Source organism: Aspergillus welwitschiae (assembly GCF_003344945.1).
Source record: "Aspergillus welwitschiae strain CBS 139.54b unplaced genomic scaffold BDQ94scaffold_37, whole genome shotgun sequence".
Taxonomy (NCBI): domain Eukaryota; kingdom Fungi; phylum Ascomycota; class Eurotiomycetes; order Eurotiales; family Aspergillaceae; genus Aspergillus; species Aspergillus welwitschiae.
The window spans coordinates 199,206-213,961 of NW_020798731.1; the positions used below are offsets into that span (position 1 = coordinate 199,206).

The window sequence follows — 14,756 nt, forward strand, 5'->3', positions numbered from 1 at the left end:
CACTAACGGGGACGATCAGGACACCAACCAAGCCAGTCGAAGAAAAGTAGGGAGTGGGAGTCGTGACGGAAGTGCCCTTGGACTTCCACTAACACCGGAGGGCAGGTTTGGGGGGAGAAAGTGGATGTGGATGGGGAGTGGGTAAAGGGCAAGCCGACGATGCTGGACCGGCTTTTTGATCTTTTGGGCTGAGAAGGAACGAGCAACGCTTCAAGTCAATCGGGCGGGTTTCGCTTGGCTCCTCCTTCGTGGGCCGCCGCCCGCGCTTAGCCGCGCGCCTAACCTAGTCGGCCCGGCCCACATTCTGCCTGCGACAGCCGCGGGGGGGAAAGAGCTTGGGTTTGGGATATCCAGGCTGATTTCCAGGCGTGCGGGGATCTTTTGTCATTTGTGCTCTTGTGTTTCAGTCAGGCAGTCGATCCATAGCTCCTTTTTTGACTCCGCTACTGTCTCGACCTGCGCCCCGGATGAATCGCTATCGAAATGCTCCCGGCCTCAGAGGCCCTACCAAGGCAACTCCTAGCACTTTGTGTCAAAAATGCCTGAAACGAGATACGTAAAGACCATCTACACTTTATTTTCATATTTGCTGACGGTCCCAGCACGGCACTATAGTTATGAATGTACAGTGACCGCCCAGGAGCGGCCGTACATGTCTCGTCCATCACGCACGCAGCAGTTATTGAACCCCAAACTGCGGCCGCAACTCTCAGCTGATGTCCCTAGTGACTCGTCGCGCACGTAGGTCTACTCTTTCTATCTATCTCATGAGCGAGCTGTCAGGAGTAGGTGCTAAAATGCGTATAGCAAAGGACTAGCGACTGAGATTCTTGCTAAGCGTGAGGAAGAACGAGGTCGCAAAAGAGAGCATGATGAGGCGGACCCTCTTGACAGTCGCACTCAGACCTCTAAACGAGCTCGGTCAGCATCATCACATTCGGTCAGCTCGGTATCGACGATATCGACCAGTCGGTCACACTCGAGATCGCCCTCTCGCCATGCGGACTATGGTGCTAGGAAGAGCCATGGCCGAACAAGGTCCATCTCTTCCCATGTCTCCGGACCCAGGAAGAGACGCTACAGCGATGCGTCTTCTCATGATTCTGCAGTCTCCTACTCGTCCAGGGACAGAGATTCACGTTCTCGATCGCGTGAATGGCAGGGTGACAGAAACACCCGGCGGAGGCGTCGAGAATCCAGCCCCGAAGAACGGGGCCGGCCTCGACACATGTCGCGGGACCGTGAACGACGAGACAGGTCCCGAAGTCAGAGCGTGGATCACAGCCGAATTGCCAGGGCGAGACGGTCTGCGACCCCAGAGAAGCGGCCGGAGCGTAGCTATCCTGCTTCAAGGGATTATAGGGATGGTCCGGGTCGCTCGCAGAAGGATGGACGGGGCCAAGGACGTGCGCCGCCTCCGCCCCGTGAGAGGAGTCTCAGTCCTTACAGCAAGCGTCTTGCGTTGACGCAGTCCATGAACATGGGCAGCTAGGTGTCTTTGGCTTGAGGTTTGGAATAGAAAAAGTACTGGACAAAAGGATGTGCGGGAGTTTGGCGTTTTCCCTCTTTCGAGGCTCATCACCACGGGCTGGTTCTCCAAGGATTATAAACGAGGGGCTGTACTATAGTAAGACCATACAGAAGGCTAATGCATTGAAAGTAATTTTCCAAGTAAACCGTATGCAAAGATCCTCAACGCCTTGCGACACTTGTCCCAAATCCTCCAACTGTGGGCGCCTGTAAAAGCAAGATGCAAAGAGATGAGACCGAATCGCAACTGCTACCATACATCTTTCCATGGGGTATCAAAATCATGCCTCATCATCCTCCAGACCATTGCCTGCCTCCTCTTCTTCCCTCTCACGGACATGAATGCCCTGAACCAACATATCACCTTCAATGCCCACTTCTTCGCCCTGTTCACCTCCATTGGCACCTGTCCCTTTCGCCTGAGCTGCGCGTTGTGCCTCTTCTATCCGTTGGCGAACAAGCTTCGCAATCGCATTCTGAGTTCGAACATTGAGGACGTTCATCTTCTCATCCAAGTCCCGCTTCAAATCCCAATTCGGCTTCTTAGGCTGTAGCTTGAAGAGGTCAATGGGCTGGTCACCTTCCTCATCCTTCTTCGCTTGCTCTGCGGTGGCCCTTGCGATCTCTGCAGCCTGCGCTTCCACGGTGATCTGACCATCTGACGGGGCGGTGTCGAAACCCAGCTTTGGGCCGCGCATTTCTGCGTCGTAGTTCCTCCCGGAGAGGTATTGCTTTGTTACATCGGGGGCAGCATCTTCTAATTCTTCATCGGCGGCGCCAGTTTCGGTCAATGGCTCTGGCTCTGGTTGTTTGCGCTTCAGCGCGGCAAGCTTTGCAAGGCGTGCTTTGCGCTCATTTGCCGCCGCATCAAGAGAAGCATGATTTGACGACATCACGGCGGGGGAGGAGGGTCGGATATAAAAATCGAGCGGCGGAGGTTTTCACGATATGGTGTGAGTACGGGGTGTAAAAGGAGGAATGATTCTTTTGATTCTGCCCGCAGAAAACTCCAAGTCTCTTCGAGAGGGTCTCGCGTCGCCCGAGAATCTCAGACAAAGTAATGATGAAGTCTAGAATGATCTTTCGGTAGGTAACTTGCTTGTGCTTGGTTATCGGGCGGTGCTGCGCCACATCTGTAACGCACCAGCCACATCGGCGCCGGAGCAAAATCCGGCGGCGGAGGGAAAGATTATTGGCCGCAACAATCGTGCTTCCCTTCTTTCCCCGGTCCAAACCCGCGCTGTGATTGTTCTGGCAACCTTCAATCGAGATATGAGCTGAACGAGCTGTGAGTCTGAATGTTACCTTGTCCGCACCATCTCCCGCGTTCCCGCGTCTGCGCTGGATTGCCGTCCTATAGCCCGCAGCACAGGCTCCGCTTTGGGCGACGGAGAGAAGGACACTACGATACAAGATCCTTTGTCGACAATGCGCCGCGATCGAATACGTCGAGTCAGCTGGATGTTCTAACCAATGGTGTGAGGCCTTCCAGCGTCTACTGCACTGTTAACCCGGAAATGAAGCCCCAGCGCCTCTTCCATACAACTACCTTTGGCCGATCTGCAGGGAATCGTGTATTTCACAATCAGCCCTCGATTACCAAAAGGGAGTTCTCACTTCTGTCACCCGGAGCTGGTTCTCGCAATGCAACTTTACTATCGATCATCAACAAACACACCACACTTTCCGTCGTGCAGAAACGCAATTTGCGCACCCCACCTACCCTCGCGAGCTTCAGCGATGTGAAGCCGCTCTTGACATTGCGGTTTGGAAAAGAAACCAAAGCCTTGGATTTGGCTATTAGATCCGGATCATATATGTGCAGTGGAGATGATATTCGAAAATGGAGATTTGCGCAAAGAGAGTTGTTTCAGGCGAAGTACGAGGAGAGAGAGGTGCAGGAAGAGTTGGTGCCTTACCCTCTAGACTCAAAAGATAAGGAGCTGCTGAAGGCCATTCGAACGGACAGCCTGGGAGCGTTCCGTGAGGCCTGGAATGGCCTAACCCCGATGGAAATGGAGATCCACTGGGGGCGATTGTCGCTGTGGCTATTACGGAATTCTCCTGAGCTGGCCTTGGAATTCCTCCTAGTCACTTGTCAGGCTTCTGTTAAACCAGTATTTGCCATGATTGCGGACTGCCTGATCTATTTGGACACTCTTCATTCTGGTGAGATGCAGCGGTGGAGGAAAAATTCCCACAACTATCAGTCTGTCATACGTATCTGCTTGGATCCCATGCAGTGGCCTGTCTCCTATGTGCCGCAGAAGGGTGTGCGCTTCTACATAAAGAAGGCTGACCGTAGCGCAGTTTATGAGGCATGGAATCTTGTGGAGACTCGAAAGCACAGATTGAAGGGCGAGACCTACCTTGGTTTCATGGGCCGCTTCACGGAATTCAAAGACGTTGACAACGCACTCCTGGCACTGCGCCGGGCTGGGCGGCAGTTTTGGAGATTACATCAAAGTCCTATGGAGATAGCAGATTCACGCCATTGCAGCAAGCTCTTGGTTCTCGACTCGGTTGTGGATGGCCCGGATGGACGCAATTTCCGCATTCTTCCCGAACTCCTCAGTATGGGGGTGCAGCCTGACCGAGACATGATGAACGTGGTGCTCTCTAACGCCTTCAAGACAGGGGATCCTCAACTCGGGCTTGATGTATTGCGCCATATGAAGGCTCAAGGCTTCCAGCTCGATTCGTACACTTATCTGACTCTACTTAGCGATGCTGTCGCTCGTCAAGACAGGGAGCGAATGACACACTTGATGGAGGAACTTGAAAGCCAGCCAGAGCTCAAGAAGAACCCCTATATTGCGAGCAAGCTCTTCCACTCTCACTTCGTTTTCAACGTCAAGCATCTCGATGGTGCTACAGACCGCCGGGAGATTTTCTACTCACTGCTGCGCATGTATTGTGAGCTGCATGACATAACGCCCCTAAAAGAGCTCTCGATTGTCCCTCGTCAGTACGATCTTCCAACAACTGGCGAAAAGACCCCACCGTCCGTCATTGCCTTGTATCTCGTGATTGCGACTTGGCTCCGGTGTCAAGCTCACGTGGGCAGCGTCGAACGTGTTTATACCAGGTTCCGGGAATTGGTGTTGCAAGGCCACAAAGACGTAGCCCCTCTAGCTGCGACCGACCATACCTACAATGAGTTCATGCTTGCGTATCGTAACAATCCACACGGGTTACGGCCCGCTGTGCGCGTTGTTGAAGACATGTTACAGTCTGCCACTGAGGTTGGCGCCAAAACTGGCAATTCTGAGTCAACTTTCACGCAGACACAGCCAACGGTCTTGACTTGGACGCTGCTGTTGAGTGCTTTCATCTATAACAACCAGCCACTCGCGGCTGAGAAGGTGAGAGAGATGATGGCTAAGCATGGTGTTGTATACAGCATGACTACTTGGAATGTCATCATCAGCGGGTTTGCGAGCCAGCAAAATGCATCTGCCATCGCGCAGTCCATCAAAGATCTCGAAGATCAAGGCCTTTCCATTGATGCTTATACGATGAAGGGCCTGCGCTACCTCCGAGACCCGGAGCAGCTCTGGATTGCGGTGGAGCAGTTGGACCTGAAATCTGCATCTCACTTGAGGAGGGATGCTTTCAACCCGAACCCCGAATCTCCCCACCTGGACGAAGCGGAAACTGAGCAGCTGCTCGATCGAGGCCTGCAGCGTCTAAAGGCCAACGCATGAGATACCCTTCTTTCTGTTTCCCGTCTCTTTCTGTTTCTTCTCTTGCATCTCTAGCGCGGACCTGGGACTACGGTGGTTTCGGACAAAATCATTCTTGAACATAGACATCCTGATAGTGTAGCATTTATGTACGATATACAGATCAATAATCATGAGAGACCCCTGCAAGAAAAGAAGATGCAAAAAAGAGAAGCTTCGATAACGCCACCACCTGGTAGAATGACCATCTAATCTGAGACCGCATGGAGATGAGGCGAGTCAATCAGCCGCCGAAGAAAATCGAGACCTGGCAAGAGCATGGACATTAGCATTCCAGGCTAAGCTAGTAGTTGGTTCCGGGAAGGTGCTTAATATACTTACAGCCATCACCACGCAGCATATACTGACATACGGACTCAACCGTTCACCGATCCGAGCACACTTCCAGAAGATCCCAAAGAAGCTGAATATAAGGTCAGATTAGAATCATGTCACTTCATAGACTCGACTTGAGGTCCGCTGCAGAAAGCAGCAGTCAGCAGCACTTACCCGCTCTGGTTGCGGTCCATGATCCCCGGCATCATCGAGTGTGCATATGTGCTCGTGCAGATGATAAGCAAAAACACGAGCAGAAGTGACTGAAAGTTGAACAAGGCCGACTGCATCATACACGAGAAGTCAACGATCCATTGCCAGTAGATGTGGCAGCAAGTGGGAAATTGCGGAGTATTCACTGACCATATTGAGAGTAACTGATCGTTGACTACCTCACTGTCTTTGATTTACTTTCCTCTTCTTTTCTCCAATCCCTCCCAAGTCGTCTGTATCTCAAAAAGGTACCCCTATCGTCCGTGCAAACCAAGTGACGAGAGTAACACTTGATGAACCAGACGACCTCCCGTCCCGCGCGCAACCAAACCAAGCGATTCTGCCACCATGTCTTCCGTCACGAGTTCCCACCGCCTTTCCGCGCGGAAGTCCGGCCATCGTTCCGCCGCAGCTCCTGCTTCAATTCGCAACACACCTTCTGTCCGTCCAGCCTCGCAACCTCTCCGTCGCTCTCTGCCATCGCAGCAGACTTCTAGGGCTTCACCAGCCTCTTCCCGTCAGCCCAGCACTGGCCATGTGTCGAGTCAGCTCGCTTCTGCTTGGCCGTTCAATCCCCAGGAAACAGAACTAATCCGCGCCGGATACCGTCCCGCCTTCAAACCGAAACCCGTCGCCGCAGCGGACGAACAGTCCTCGACCAACAATAACAGCAATAGGAAAGGGCCCAATAAGAAGAATAATATGGCGGAACCACGAGCCCGTGCCGCTAGGCACAAGGGTCAGATGAACTTTGCATCTGAACGTACGTCTGTCGCCGTCGATATGTAAATCGATAGCTGGACCTATAGTTCTGGTTGCTAACATGAACCCTCACATCAGTCCGCCTCCTCCTTCTTGCCTATGGTGACCCCCGTCCGCACCCTTCGTTTCCCGCCGAACCACTCCCCGAAACCATCCGTGTTCTGGACGAGATTGTCACCGACTTCGTTCTCGAAATGTGTCACGGTGCGGCCCAGTACGCCAGCTACTCCCGCCGGCAGAAGATCAAGGTCGATGACTTCCGGTTTGCGCTGCGCCGGGATCCCAACAAGCTTGGTCGTGTGCAGGAACTTCTTCGCATGGAGCGTGAGCTGAAAGAGGCTCGTAAGGCATTCGATCAGAATGACGATCAGGTCGGGAACTTGAAGGATGCGGGCAAGAAGGGTCTTGAGGAACTTGGCGAAAGTGTTGATGGGAAGAAGAGTAAGGGCAAGGGGAAGAGAAATGCAAGAAGGGATTCGGATGCCACGGAGGATACGGCGCCGAAGAAGAGAAAAGTTGTGGGATGAGCTGAGATTTGATCTTGCCCGATACCTTTCTCTGGCTGCTGATTTGTTTTTCTTTTTCCTCCTCTACTTTTCTGGCGTTCGGGACTACAGGGATAGGGTCTGCCCACCTGCTTCTTAAACAAATATGATATCCACTATCTGGTCGGCATTGGGGGGGCGTTTGTTATGTATCAAGATCGGAACTCTTACTTAGCTTAAATCAACTAGCTCCCTAGATAAATGAAAACTTATCAGGAGATCCGTCACTACTGGAAAAGGTAAAGTTCCATCGATAAGACATGATCTACCCTAGTTCGTACTCTATTGCAACGTCTGTCAACAGAATAGATAGACATGAAAGTCAACTAGCCCCAAAGGCATTGCATATGTACCAAAACCCACCATGACACTGTCACCCTACCCTACATCACATACAAGAGAACAGGACGATAACGAAATGCAAGCTTCTGGTTCTAGGCTGATCGCGTGTACGTTAAAGCATCTCTTCTGCTCTCTTTTTCCCATTCTTTTTGTCCATTTCAAGCCAGACAGACGGACTCCCATACGCCGTTCGTTGCTCTTTTCTTTCATTCTTTCATCTTATTTCTTTTCCTCCTTTCAATTTTTGGGCTTTATTGGTTCGTTCTTCGTATGATCCTATCCGTCCAATATTATGCGCAGTTTCTTTCCTGAGAAAGACAGGTGATCATTGATAGGGTGCGTATTGGTTGGATGTGATGCCTGCCATGCCAGATGCGGAACCAGGCTTCAACCCGCACACGAGGTCTCCTTGGCTGGCACAGGAACGGATATGGACTGGAAACATATCATATATCCAGGAAATAGAAAGATATCAAGGGGACATGCTTTTTGTTGCGTGGCGAGAGAAATTGAAAGAAGAAAAGAATTTTTGCACAAATGAAATAAATGTTAAAAAGAGAAATGGAAAGGTATCGTTATAATAACCCTATGATATCCTCTTACGCGCGAGCCTCCTCTCCGCTCCGTTCTTGAGTCCGCTGTTGCCCGCCCCGGCCTCCTTTGCCGCCCCGTTGGCCGCCGCGCTTGTCGCCCGACTCGCCGCTGCCGGACTCGCCTCCCAGAGTCAGCTGGGCGGTTGCTAGCCGGTTGGACAGCTCCATCTGTGTACGGATGGTGTTGGCCAGGTAGGACACGACCAGGACGTCCTGGATGTGGTTGTTGCTGTTGATTTCGGTTAGTTTGGTACTTGATATTGGGCTGATAACTAGGGGGGTAAGGGAAGAAGAGGGGAGGGGGGCAACATACAAGTCACGCTCAATGTCAGCAGGCTCAACCTTAGGCGCCAGAGCCAAGGTGTTGAGCAGGTACTGGCCCAAGGCCGTCGAAGCAGGAGCCTCCTCGTCAATGACAGACTCAACGTAGCGGGAAACCCGGTCGATCATGCCCAGAACATCCTCAATCGCACGCTCCAGAGCCTCAATATCAGTGAAGATGTTGGCACGGCGCTCCTCGGCATCACGGGCCGCAGCAATAGCCTCCAGACCACTCTTCTCGGCCTCGCCGTAGCGGATCTCGTAAGGGACGGGGATGAAGGCGGCGCTGTCGGCGGCTCTCTCCGCGGTCACACCAACGGGGGCGGAGATGTAGGCGCGGGTCTCGATATCCTTGCCAGCCTCGGTGGACACGGTCAAGTGGACGGCAGGGTGAGGCCATGTGCCATCACCCTGGCCGCTGTAGAAGTTCTGGATCAAAGCGGAAAAGGTGTTCAGCTCGGACGAGGTGGCGTACCAACCCACGAGCACTTCCTTGGGGTTGGCCTTCAGGTGCAACGCAAGCATCTGCTTCTGGTATTCCATGTCCACCTCAACCTGGTCTGTCGTCTCCGTGTGTCCAACAGCGAAAGTGCTGCGGATTTCCACCTCGGTTCCATCCTCGGATCTGGTTCCCAGCAGAGTACCGATGACACGCTCCTGGTCAGCGTTGCGACGGAGGGAGTGGTCCAGGATCGAGAAGAGCGCCTAGCCGATAGTATTAGCATTCTGGCTCCGGTCGAAGAGGGCTGCCTGATCCAGCCATAAAACACGTACCTGAGGTTGGATAACAACGTTCAGAGGGGCGGTTGTCGGTGCAGTCCCCACTGCCACGGGGCCCAGAGGGCGAGCGAGGTGAAGGAAGGAATCAGCTTCAGCCATGATGAAAAATAGGTCGAGCGGTCTCTCGGGTTGATCTCGTCCTGGCCGTGGGGGGGAAAGAGTGGCACTCTGGGGTTCGGGATTCTAATTAAATCTTCCGCCTCTGATGCCGCGACGGAGGTTCTGCTGCGAGGCTCAAATTGTGTGTGCGCAAAGGGAATTTCGCGCTAAGATAAGATAAGCAACTCCCCCCCAACGCCGCGAAAAAATAATCCGCCCAACTGCAATCGACCCCGAATTGTTTCTTTCCCAGTGGCCATAGCCAATTTAATTTCACGTTTACTTTCCTATCAATGGCTCCTCCAAGAGGCAGAGCCCCTAGAGGCCGCGGAAAACGCTCGAGAGGGCCCGTTGGGCGCCGCAATGCCTTCCAGGCTTCTCGGGTTGACGACATAGAGTGAGCATCACTTCCGCGCTGGTCTCTACAGTAAAGCTGACCACCCGTGCAGGTCGGAAGATTCTTCGTCCGGGGAAGATGGCCCTATTGATGAGCATATGGAGGAAGGTATGGCCGAGGAGGAAGCCATGGATGTCGGTTCATCCAGCGACGAAGAGGATGAGAAGTCCGGGCGTCCTTACAACGAGCTGCTACAACTGTTGAACACATCTACCGACTCCAAGGGTCCGGCCCGCAAGAAGAGAAAGGTCGAACATAAGAATACAGAAACCATCGAGGTCGTCCGTGAGGACCCTGTTGCGGAAGAGGACGAAGAAGCTCTCGGGGAGGACGATCTAGAGCAGCAAGAGCCTTCGGATGAAGAGGACAATGGGAATCAAGAAGATGCTGGCGCACAGGATAGTGACGATGAAGATGGTATATTCTTAAGCTGTTTATTCTTTTGGCCATTGCACTAATCTTCAAACAGACAATGATCCTTTCGACACGCACTTCACGAACCCGACGGAGGATGAGCTTGCTAAGAAGATCAAGGCTATCGGGGAGAACAAGTGGAAGAATGCAAAGAAGGAACTGCCAGAAGGTTTGAGGCTTGTGCGCGCTGTCCCAGATACTGGCGATGATGCGTCCTGGCTGCCTCCAATGAAGCAGATCTCAAGCGTGAAGGTGAGCGTGGCAGCCCCAGTTTACTGAAACGGCCGCTGATCTAGATCCGGTACAGCTGAAGAGAAAGCTTAAAGAGCCAGCCTCCGATAAATTCCCCCAGATCAGCGGACAGGCCCAACATATTGCTCCGTACATCTTCGGCTACCAGGACGTCCTGTATGGAGCCCGGACGCCATCCAACTCAGCCCAGATGCGCGACCTTCTGGCCCTCCACGCCACCAACCACGTGCTGAAGACCCGCGATCGAGTGCTTAAGAACAACACACGCTTGGCCAAAGAGCAAGACGCCGACCTCGATGTCCGAGACCAGGGCTTCACTCGGCCCAAAGTACTTTATCTCTTGCCTACCAAGCAGGCTTGCGTGCGGGCCGTTGAGTCCATCACGCGCTTCTTTCAACCCGAGCAACAAGAGAACAAGAAACGTCTCCTCGACACATTTTCGGCAGCTGATGACCCGTCATGGGAGAACAAGCCGGACGACTTCCGCGAGCTCTTCGGTGGCAATGACGACGATATGTTCCGTCTAGGTCTCAAGTTCACCCGCAAGACCGTCAAGTATTTTGCACAATTCTACACCTCCGATATCATCATGGCCAGTCCGCTGGGTCTACGCACCATCATGGACCAGGCAGAGTAAGTCGACCAACCTAACCCTCGAGTCCAGAACATTCTATCTAACCCCCTCACAGTGTGAAGAAACGCGATCACGACTTCCTTTCGTCTATCGAAGTAGTAATCGTCGACCACGCGGATGCCTTGCTCATGCAGAACTGGGATCACATCGACTACATCATGAAACACCTCAACCTGCAGCCCCGAGAGGCACACGGGTGTGACTTCAGTCGTGTGCGAACATGGTATCTGGACAACAACGCGCGGTATGTGCGGCAGATGATCATGCTCACCTCATTCGTCACTCCGGAGATGAACTCGGTGTTCTCGACGCACATGCACAACACCTCGGGCAAAGTCAAGGCCACGCCGATCCACGCGGGGGCGATCACCGAGCTCCCCCTCCCGGTGTCGGTCAGACAGACATTTACCCGCTTCGACTGTCTCTCGCCGGCGAAAGACCCCGATGCGCGCTTCAAGCACTTCACCACGACAATCCTCTCGTCGCTAGTGCGCGATATTGCTTCCGGTCGCGGCAAGGCCAGCGCTGGAGGAACCCTGATCTTCATCCCGTCGTACCTGGACTTTGTACGCGTGCGTAATCACTTCGCCACGTCGCAGCAGACCACCAACGTCTCGTTTGGAGCCATTTCCGAATACACCGAGCAGCGGGAGGCGTCGCGGGCTCGCTCATACTTTATGAACGGACGCCAGTCGGTGCTGCTGTACACGGAGCGTCTGCACCACTTCCGTCGGTACCAGCTCCGCGGGGTCAAGCGGATCATCATGTACGGAGTGCCTGAGAACCCGGCATTCTATAGCGAGATTGTCGGGTTCCTGGGATTGGATCCAGCCGCGTTGGTGGAGGCGGCCGAGGGAGGTGTGCGGGCGTTGTTCTCCAAATGGGATGCGCTGAAGCTGGAGCGGATTGTAGGCACGCAGCGAGTGGGCAATATGATGCGGGAGAAGGGAGGAGATACTTTTACGTTTATGTAAATCTCATATACTAGTAGCTGTATACTAATTTATGTGTATACTGTTGAGAATAGACCAACACAGGTACTACCGGTAGTAGTGACACGGACCTTGAGTGACCGATTGAGTTTGATCCCTGCTGCTCACATGCAGATGCACATCTCATTGAATTTCCATGTTGGCGGCACATCCGCCCACGTATCCTGCTCCATGATATATGACATCGTAGTACATCCAGTGAACTTGGGTTAGTGTCACTCCCAACAAACAATATATCTACGTAGATACTAGGTATATAGTACACCCGATAAGCGCAACACAACCAAGGAACCATTCCCATCCACAGCCAGCAACCAGGAATACCTGCATAGCATTCAGATTATTATCCTTCATGAACAATACAATACATTGAACTCCATATACTCTTCATCCAACAACGACACTCAATCCATATACTTCAGTCAAAACAGTAAGATTCGGACAATCTACACTCCAAACCGAAGGGTGTCACAAGGGCCCGATTAGTCATGCAAAAAAACAAGGCCGATCGCGGCTCTAAAAGAAGTTTGGTGTCACGGGCTTATTTTGTCTAATGGATTATTTTTTTTCTTTTTTGCTGGGGATAAATAGAAGGATATCGTCACATTCCATTGCTTTTCCCAGCCGGTCTGTTGACTTTCAAGGTTTTTTTTTTCTATCTCCAAAGGGGGGAAGGGATACTTCAGTCCTTGCACTACTATTCCTATTCATGAGTACATGAACGATTCGACGATATTTCAAACTGTTTTGTTTTTTTGTTTTCATGAGTTTATGAATTACGAAGCAAAGGAATCAAACACGAACTACGACCCAAAATAATCTGGAAACTGGAAACACAATGTCTCTGAATCCATCTGACGCAAGGGGCGTCAACTCGACCGCGGGTGAAGAAACTCAACAATATGTAACTTTACTACCGGCTCAGAATCAAGTCGATGAGCAGCACCAACAGCACGTTGTCTATTCGGAGCAGACGCCGCTGCTTCGGTCGGGACTTGGTCATGAGTCTGCTTCTGCTTCTTCAACAATGCATCACTATTCATCTCAGCCCTGGTGGAAGACGGCGCAGCAGGTAGCCTGCGATGTCTGGCTGCAGGGCAAGGGCATGATGCTGGTCATGTTCTCGCAATTCTTTGGCGCGTCGATGAATGTCATGACGCAGTTTTTGGAAATCAAAGGTCGTGATGGGAAGGGGTTTCATCCGTTTCAGGTGCGTTCTATATCGCCTACCTATCTTTCTGCTGGATAGCTCTGCTCTGCTCTGCTGCTAGTGGATGGATGATCTACTGTACACTGTGTAGGGGACGTCCACTCGCGGGGCACCCTCTAGTTAGACACTAGATATCCCTGCTCAGGAACCCGGCTGATCCCGTAAGAACAGATCCTGTTCGCCCGCATGTCTATCACGGTTCTCGCTAGTTACCTCTACATGTGGTATGCGCGTGTACCGCATCCGTTCGGAACGCGCGATACCTTCACTCTGCTGATGCTGCGCGCCGGAGGTGGATTCTTTGGCGTCTACGGGCTCTATTACTCCGTGCAGTACCTGCCGCTCTCCGAGGCGACCGTGGTGACCTTTTTAGCGCCGATCCTGAGCTGCTATGCTTGCTCGCTTTTGATCCCCAACGAGTTCTTCACGCGCAAGCAGCAGCTCGCCGGCCTGGTCTCGCTGGCGGGTGTCGTTCTCATCGCTCGGCCGTTCCCGTTCATGCGATCGGGCGGCGACTCCGAGCCGGAGCAGGGCGATAAGCCCGGTGCCACCGATAGCTACCACCACGTGCTGGCCATCGTGGTGGCTCTGTTCGGAGTGCTGGGTGCCTCGTGTGCGTACACCACGATCCGGATGATCGGACAGCGCTGCCACCCGCTCGTCTCGGTGACTTACTTCTCCACGTTCACGACAGTCGTAGCTACGCTGGCGATGCTGGTCGTGCCATCGATTCCGCTGGAGCTGCCGGGCACAGTGCTGGAATGGACACTGCTTCTGGGGTTAGGTGTCAGCGGATTCCTGCTGCAGTTCCTGCTCACAGCAGGTCTGGCATATGTACCACCGGTGCGGAAGACCAAGACATCAGTAGACTGGAACCGGGACTATGGCACGCGCGACGAGGAAGAAGAGCCGTCCGCGAAGCCAACATCGTCCGGATCACGGGCGACTTTCATGTTGTACACGCAGATGCTGTTTGCCGTGTTCTATGATCGGGCGATCTGGGGTAGTACGTTGTCGGCGGTGAGCTGGATGGGATCAGTGCTGATCCTGGTGAGCGCCATGTATGTGGCCATGGCGCGAGAGGGCGCAAAGGGAACCTCATCCGAGGAGAAGGAGGGCGGAGATCAAGAGGGCACGGACGAGAACCGGGCTGGAGTGGCTGCAGAAGAGCGTCTGGAGGAAGGCGGGGGAAGGCAAGTGAGCGGGGGTCGCGCATGAGGCGTTTTGCAAATCGCGCGACGATCTGAGGGATTTGCTAAGGAGGAAGCAGGTCGGCGTCACTGTGCATATCTCGACAGTGGAAGGAAAGAGGTTGAGCGATGCCACATGTCAATGGGGGAGAAGGGGCTCACATTGCATACACAGCATACTGGCGCAGAGCATTTATACAAAGGGTATATATAAAAATTGTAGTTATTGATTGACTGATTGATAGAAGTGAAAGTGAGGCGGTCGGATGCAGTGATACTCCATACTAAGTATACGCTAGTAAATGATGCCAGTCCGTAAGTGGCAAAGACCATAGAGAGCTCCACTCCAATGGGCATCCCCAATTGCTTTCGAGGGATGTGATTGGTTATAATGCGGGAAAGTGGCTGAAGCTCTTTCTGG

General features: G+C 53.0%; 8 protein-coding genes across 8 annotated transcripts; 5 read left to right on the forward strand and 3 right to left on the reverse strand.

Annotated features, from left to right (window-relative positions):
• The first annotated feature begins 348 nt into the window (after nt 1-348).
• BDQ94DRAFT_85381 (zinc finger CCHC-type containing 10) lies at nt 349-1,658 on the forward strand. Its single transcript, XM_026776691.1, has 3 exons — nt 349-552; nt 606-741; nt 808-1,658. The coding sequence occupies exons 1-3, from the start codon at nt 468-470 to the stop codon at nt 1,490-1,492; spliced, it is 906 nt and encodes a 301-aa protein (XP_026622406.1). The 5' UTR covers nt 349-467; the 3' UTR covers nt 1,493-1,658.
• Nucleotides 1,648-2,604, reverse strand: BDQ94DRAFT_150659 (CCDC12/cwf18 family protein). The gene has a single exon (XM_026767621.1). It carries the CDS (start codon nt 2,421-2,423, stop codon nt 1,812-1,814), a length of 612 nt encoding a protein of 203 aa, XP_026622407.1. The 5' UTR covers nt 2,424-2,604; the 3' UTR covers nt 1,648-1,811.
• A 141-nt stretch (nt 2,605-2,745) lies between these two features.
• Nucleotides 2,746-5,329, forward strand: BDQ94DRAFT_150660 (pentatricopeptide repeat protein). Its single transcript, XM_026767622.1, has one exon. It carries the CDS (start codon nt 2,829-2,831, stop codon nt 5,235-5,237), a length of 2,409 nt encoding a protein of 802 aa, XP_026622408.1. The 5' UTR covers nt 2,746-2,828; the 3' UTR covers nt 5,238-5,329.
• On the reverse strand, nt 5,330-6,115 carry BDQ94DRAFT_150662 (protein kish). Its single transcript, XM_026767623.1, has 4 exons — nt 5,955-6,115; nt 5,766-5,875; nt 5,598-5,679; nt 5,330-5,523 (listed from the first exon to the last, which is right to left on the reverse strand). Exons 1-4 carry the CDS (start codon nt 5,955-5,957, stop codon nt 5,500-5,502), a joined length of 219 nt encoding a protein of 72 aa, XP_026622409.1. The 5' UTR covers nt 5,958-6,115; the 3' UTR covers nt 5,330-5,499.
• Nucleotides 6,116-6,152: 37 nt separating this feature from the next.
• BDQ94DRAFT_173908 (putative transcription initiation factor TFIID subunit 13) lies at nt 6,153-7,093 on the forward strand (the record flags this gene model as incomplete). Its single annotated transcript, XM_026772236.1, has 2 exons — nt 6,153-6,567; nt 6,645-7,093. The coding sequence occupies 2 exons, from the start codon at nt 6,153-6,155 to the stop codon at nt 7,091-7,093; spliced, it is 864 nt and encodes a 287-aa protein (XP_026622410.1).
• Nucleotides 7,094-7,338: 245 nt separating this feature from the next.
• Nucleotides 7,339-9,352, reverse strand: BDQ94DRAFT_150664 (eukaryotic translation initiation factor 3 subunit F). The gene is made up of 3 exons (XM_026767624.1): nt 9,142-9,352; nt 8,360-9,072; nt 7,339-8,275 (listed from the first exon to the last, which is right to left on the reverse strand). The coding sequence occupies exons 1-3, from the start codon at nt 9,244-9,246 to the stop codon at nt 8,053-8,055; spliced, it is 1,041 nt and encodes a 346-aa protein (XP_026622411.1). The 5' UTR covers nt 9,247-9,352; the 3' UTR covers nt 7,339-8,052.
• Nucleotides 9,353-9,475: 123 nt separating this feature from the next.
• On the forward strand, nt 9,476-11,990 carry BDQ94DRAFT_150667 (UTP25 family protein). Its single transcript, XM_026767625.1, has 5 exons — nt 9,476-9,643; nt 9,696-10,060; nt 10,113-10,309; nt 10,365-10,942; nt 10,999-11,990. The coding sequence occupies exons 1-5, from the start codon at nt 9,540-9,542 to the stop codon at nt 11,915-11,917; spliced, it is 2,163 nt and encodes a 720-aa protein (XP_026622412.1). The 5' UTR covers nt 9,476-9,539; the 3' UTR covers nt 11,918-11,990.
• Nucleotides 11,991-12,773: 783 nt separating this feature from the next.
• BDQ94DRAFT_162102 (DMT family transporter) lies at nt 12,774-14,363 on the forward strand (the record flags this gene model as incomplete). The annotated part of the gene is made up of 2 exons (XM_026769488.1): nt 12,774-13,145; nt 13,317-14,363. 2 exons carry the CDS (start codon nt 12,774-12,776, stop codon nt 14,361-14,363), a joined length of 1,419 nt encoding a protein of 472 aa, XP_026622413.1.
• Nucleotides 14,364-14,756: the final 393 nt, after the last annotated feature.

What these genes read in the sequence shown, in the direction of transcription:
- BDQ94DRAFT_85381 (XM_026776691.1), top strand. Translation starts at nt 468, where the DNA reads ATGAATCGCTATCGAAATGCTCCCGGCCTCAGAGGCCCTACCAAGGCA. An exon ending in TCAAAAATGCCTGAAACGAG is followed by an intron (nt 553 to 605) that starts ATACGTAAAGAC and finishes CGGTCCCAGCAC; the next exon opens with GGCACTATAGTTATGAATGT. An exon ending in CCTAGTGACTCGTCGCGCAC is followed by an intron (nt 742 to 807) that starts GTAGGTCTACTC and finishes AAATGCGTATAG; the next exon opens with CAAAGGACTAGCGACTGAGA.
- BDQ94DRAFT_150659 (XM_026767621.1), bottom strand. Translation starts at nt 2,423, where the DNA reads ATGTCGTCAAATCATGCTTCTCTTGATGCGGCGGCAAATGAGCGCAAA.
- BDQ94DRAFT_150660 (XM_026767622.1), top strand. Translation starts at nt 2,829, where the DNA reads ATGTTACCTTGTCCGCACCATCTCCCGCGTTCCCGCGTCTGCGCTGGA.
- BDQ94DRAFT_150662 (XM_026767623.1), bottom strand. An exon ending in ATGGACCGCAACCAGAGCGG is followed by an intron (nt 5,680 to 5,765) that starts GTAAGTGCTGCT and finishes CCTTATATTCAG; the next exon opens with CTTCTTTGGGATCTTCTGGA. An exon ending in TATGCTGCGTGGTGATGGCT is followed by an intron (nt 5,524 to 5,597) that starts GTAAGTATATTA and finishes TGCTCTTGCCAG; the next exon opens with GTCTCGATTTTCTTCGGCGG.
- BDQ94DRAFT_150664 (XM_026767624.1), bottom strand. Translation starts at nt 9,246, where the DNA reads ATGGCTGAAGCTGATTCCTTCCTTCACCTCGCTCGCCCTCTGGGCCCC. An exon ending in ACGTTGTTATCCAACCTCAG is followed by an intron (nt 9,073 to 9,141) that starts GTACGTGTTTTA and finishes ACTATCGGCTAG; the next exon opens with GCGCTCTTCTCGATCCTGGA. An exon ending in GCTGACATTGAGCGTGACTT is followed by an intron (nt 8,276 to 8,359) that starts GTATGTTGCCCC and finishes CGAAATCAACAG; the next exon opens with CAACAACCACATCCAGGACG.
- BDQ94DRAFT_150667 (XM_026767625.1), top strand. Translation starts at nt 9,540, where the DNA reads ATGGCTCCTCCAAGAGGCAGAGCCCCTAGAGGCCGCGGAAAACGCTCG. An exon ending in GGATAGTGACGATGAAGATG is followed by an intron (nt 10,061 to 10,112) that starts GTATATTCTTAA and finishes ATCTTCAAACAG; the next exon opens with ACAATGATCCTTTCGACACG. An exon ending in ACCATCATGGACCAGGCAGA is followed by an intron (nt 10,943 to 10,998) that starts GTAAGTCGACCA and finishes ACCCCCTCACAG; the next exon opens with TGTGAAGAAACGCGATCACG.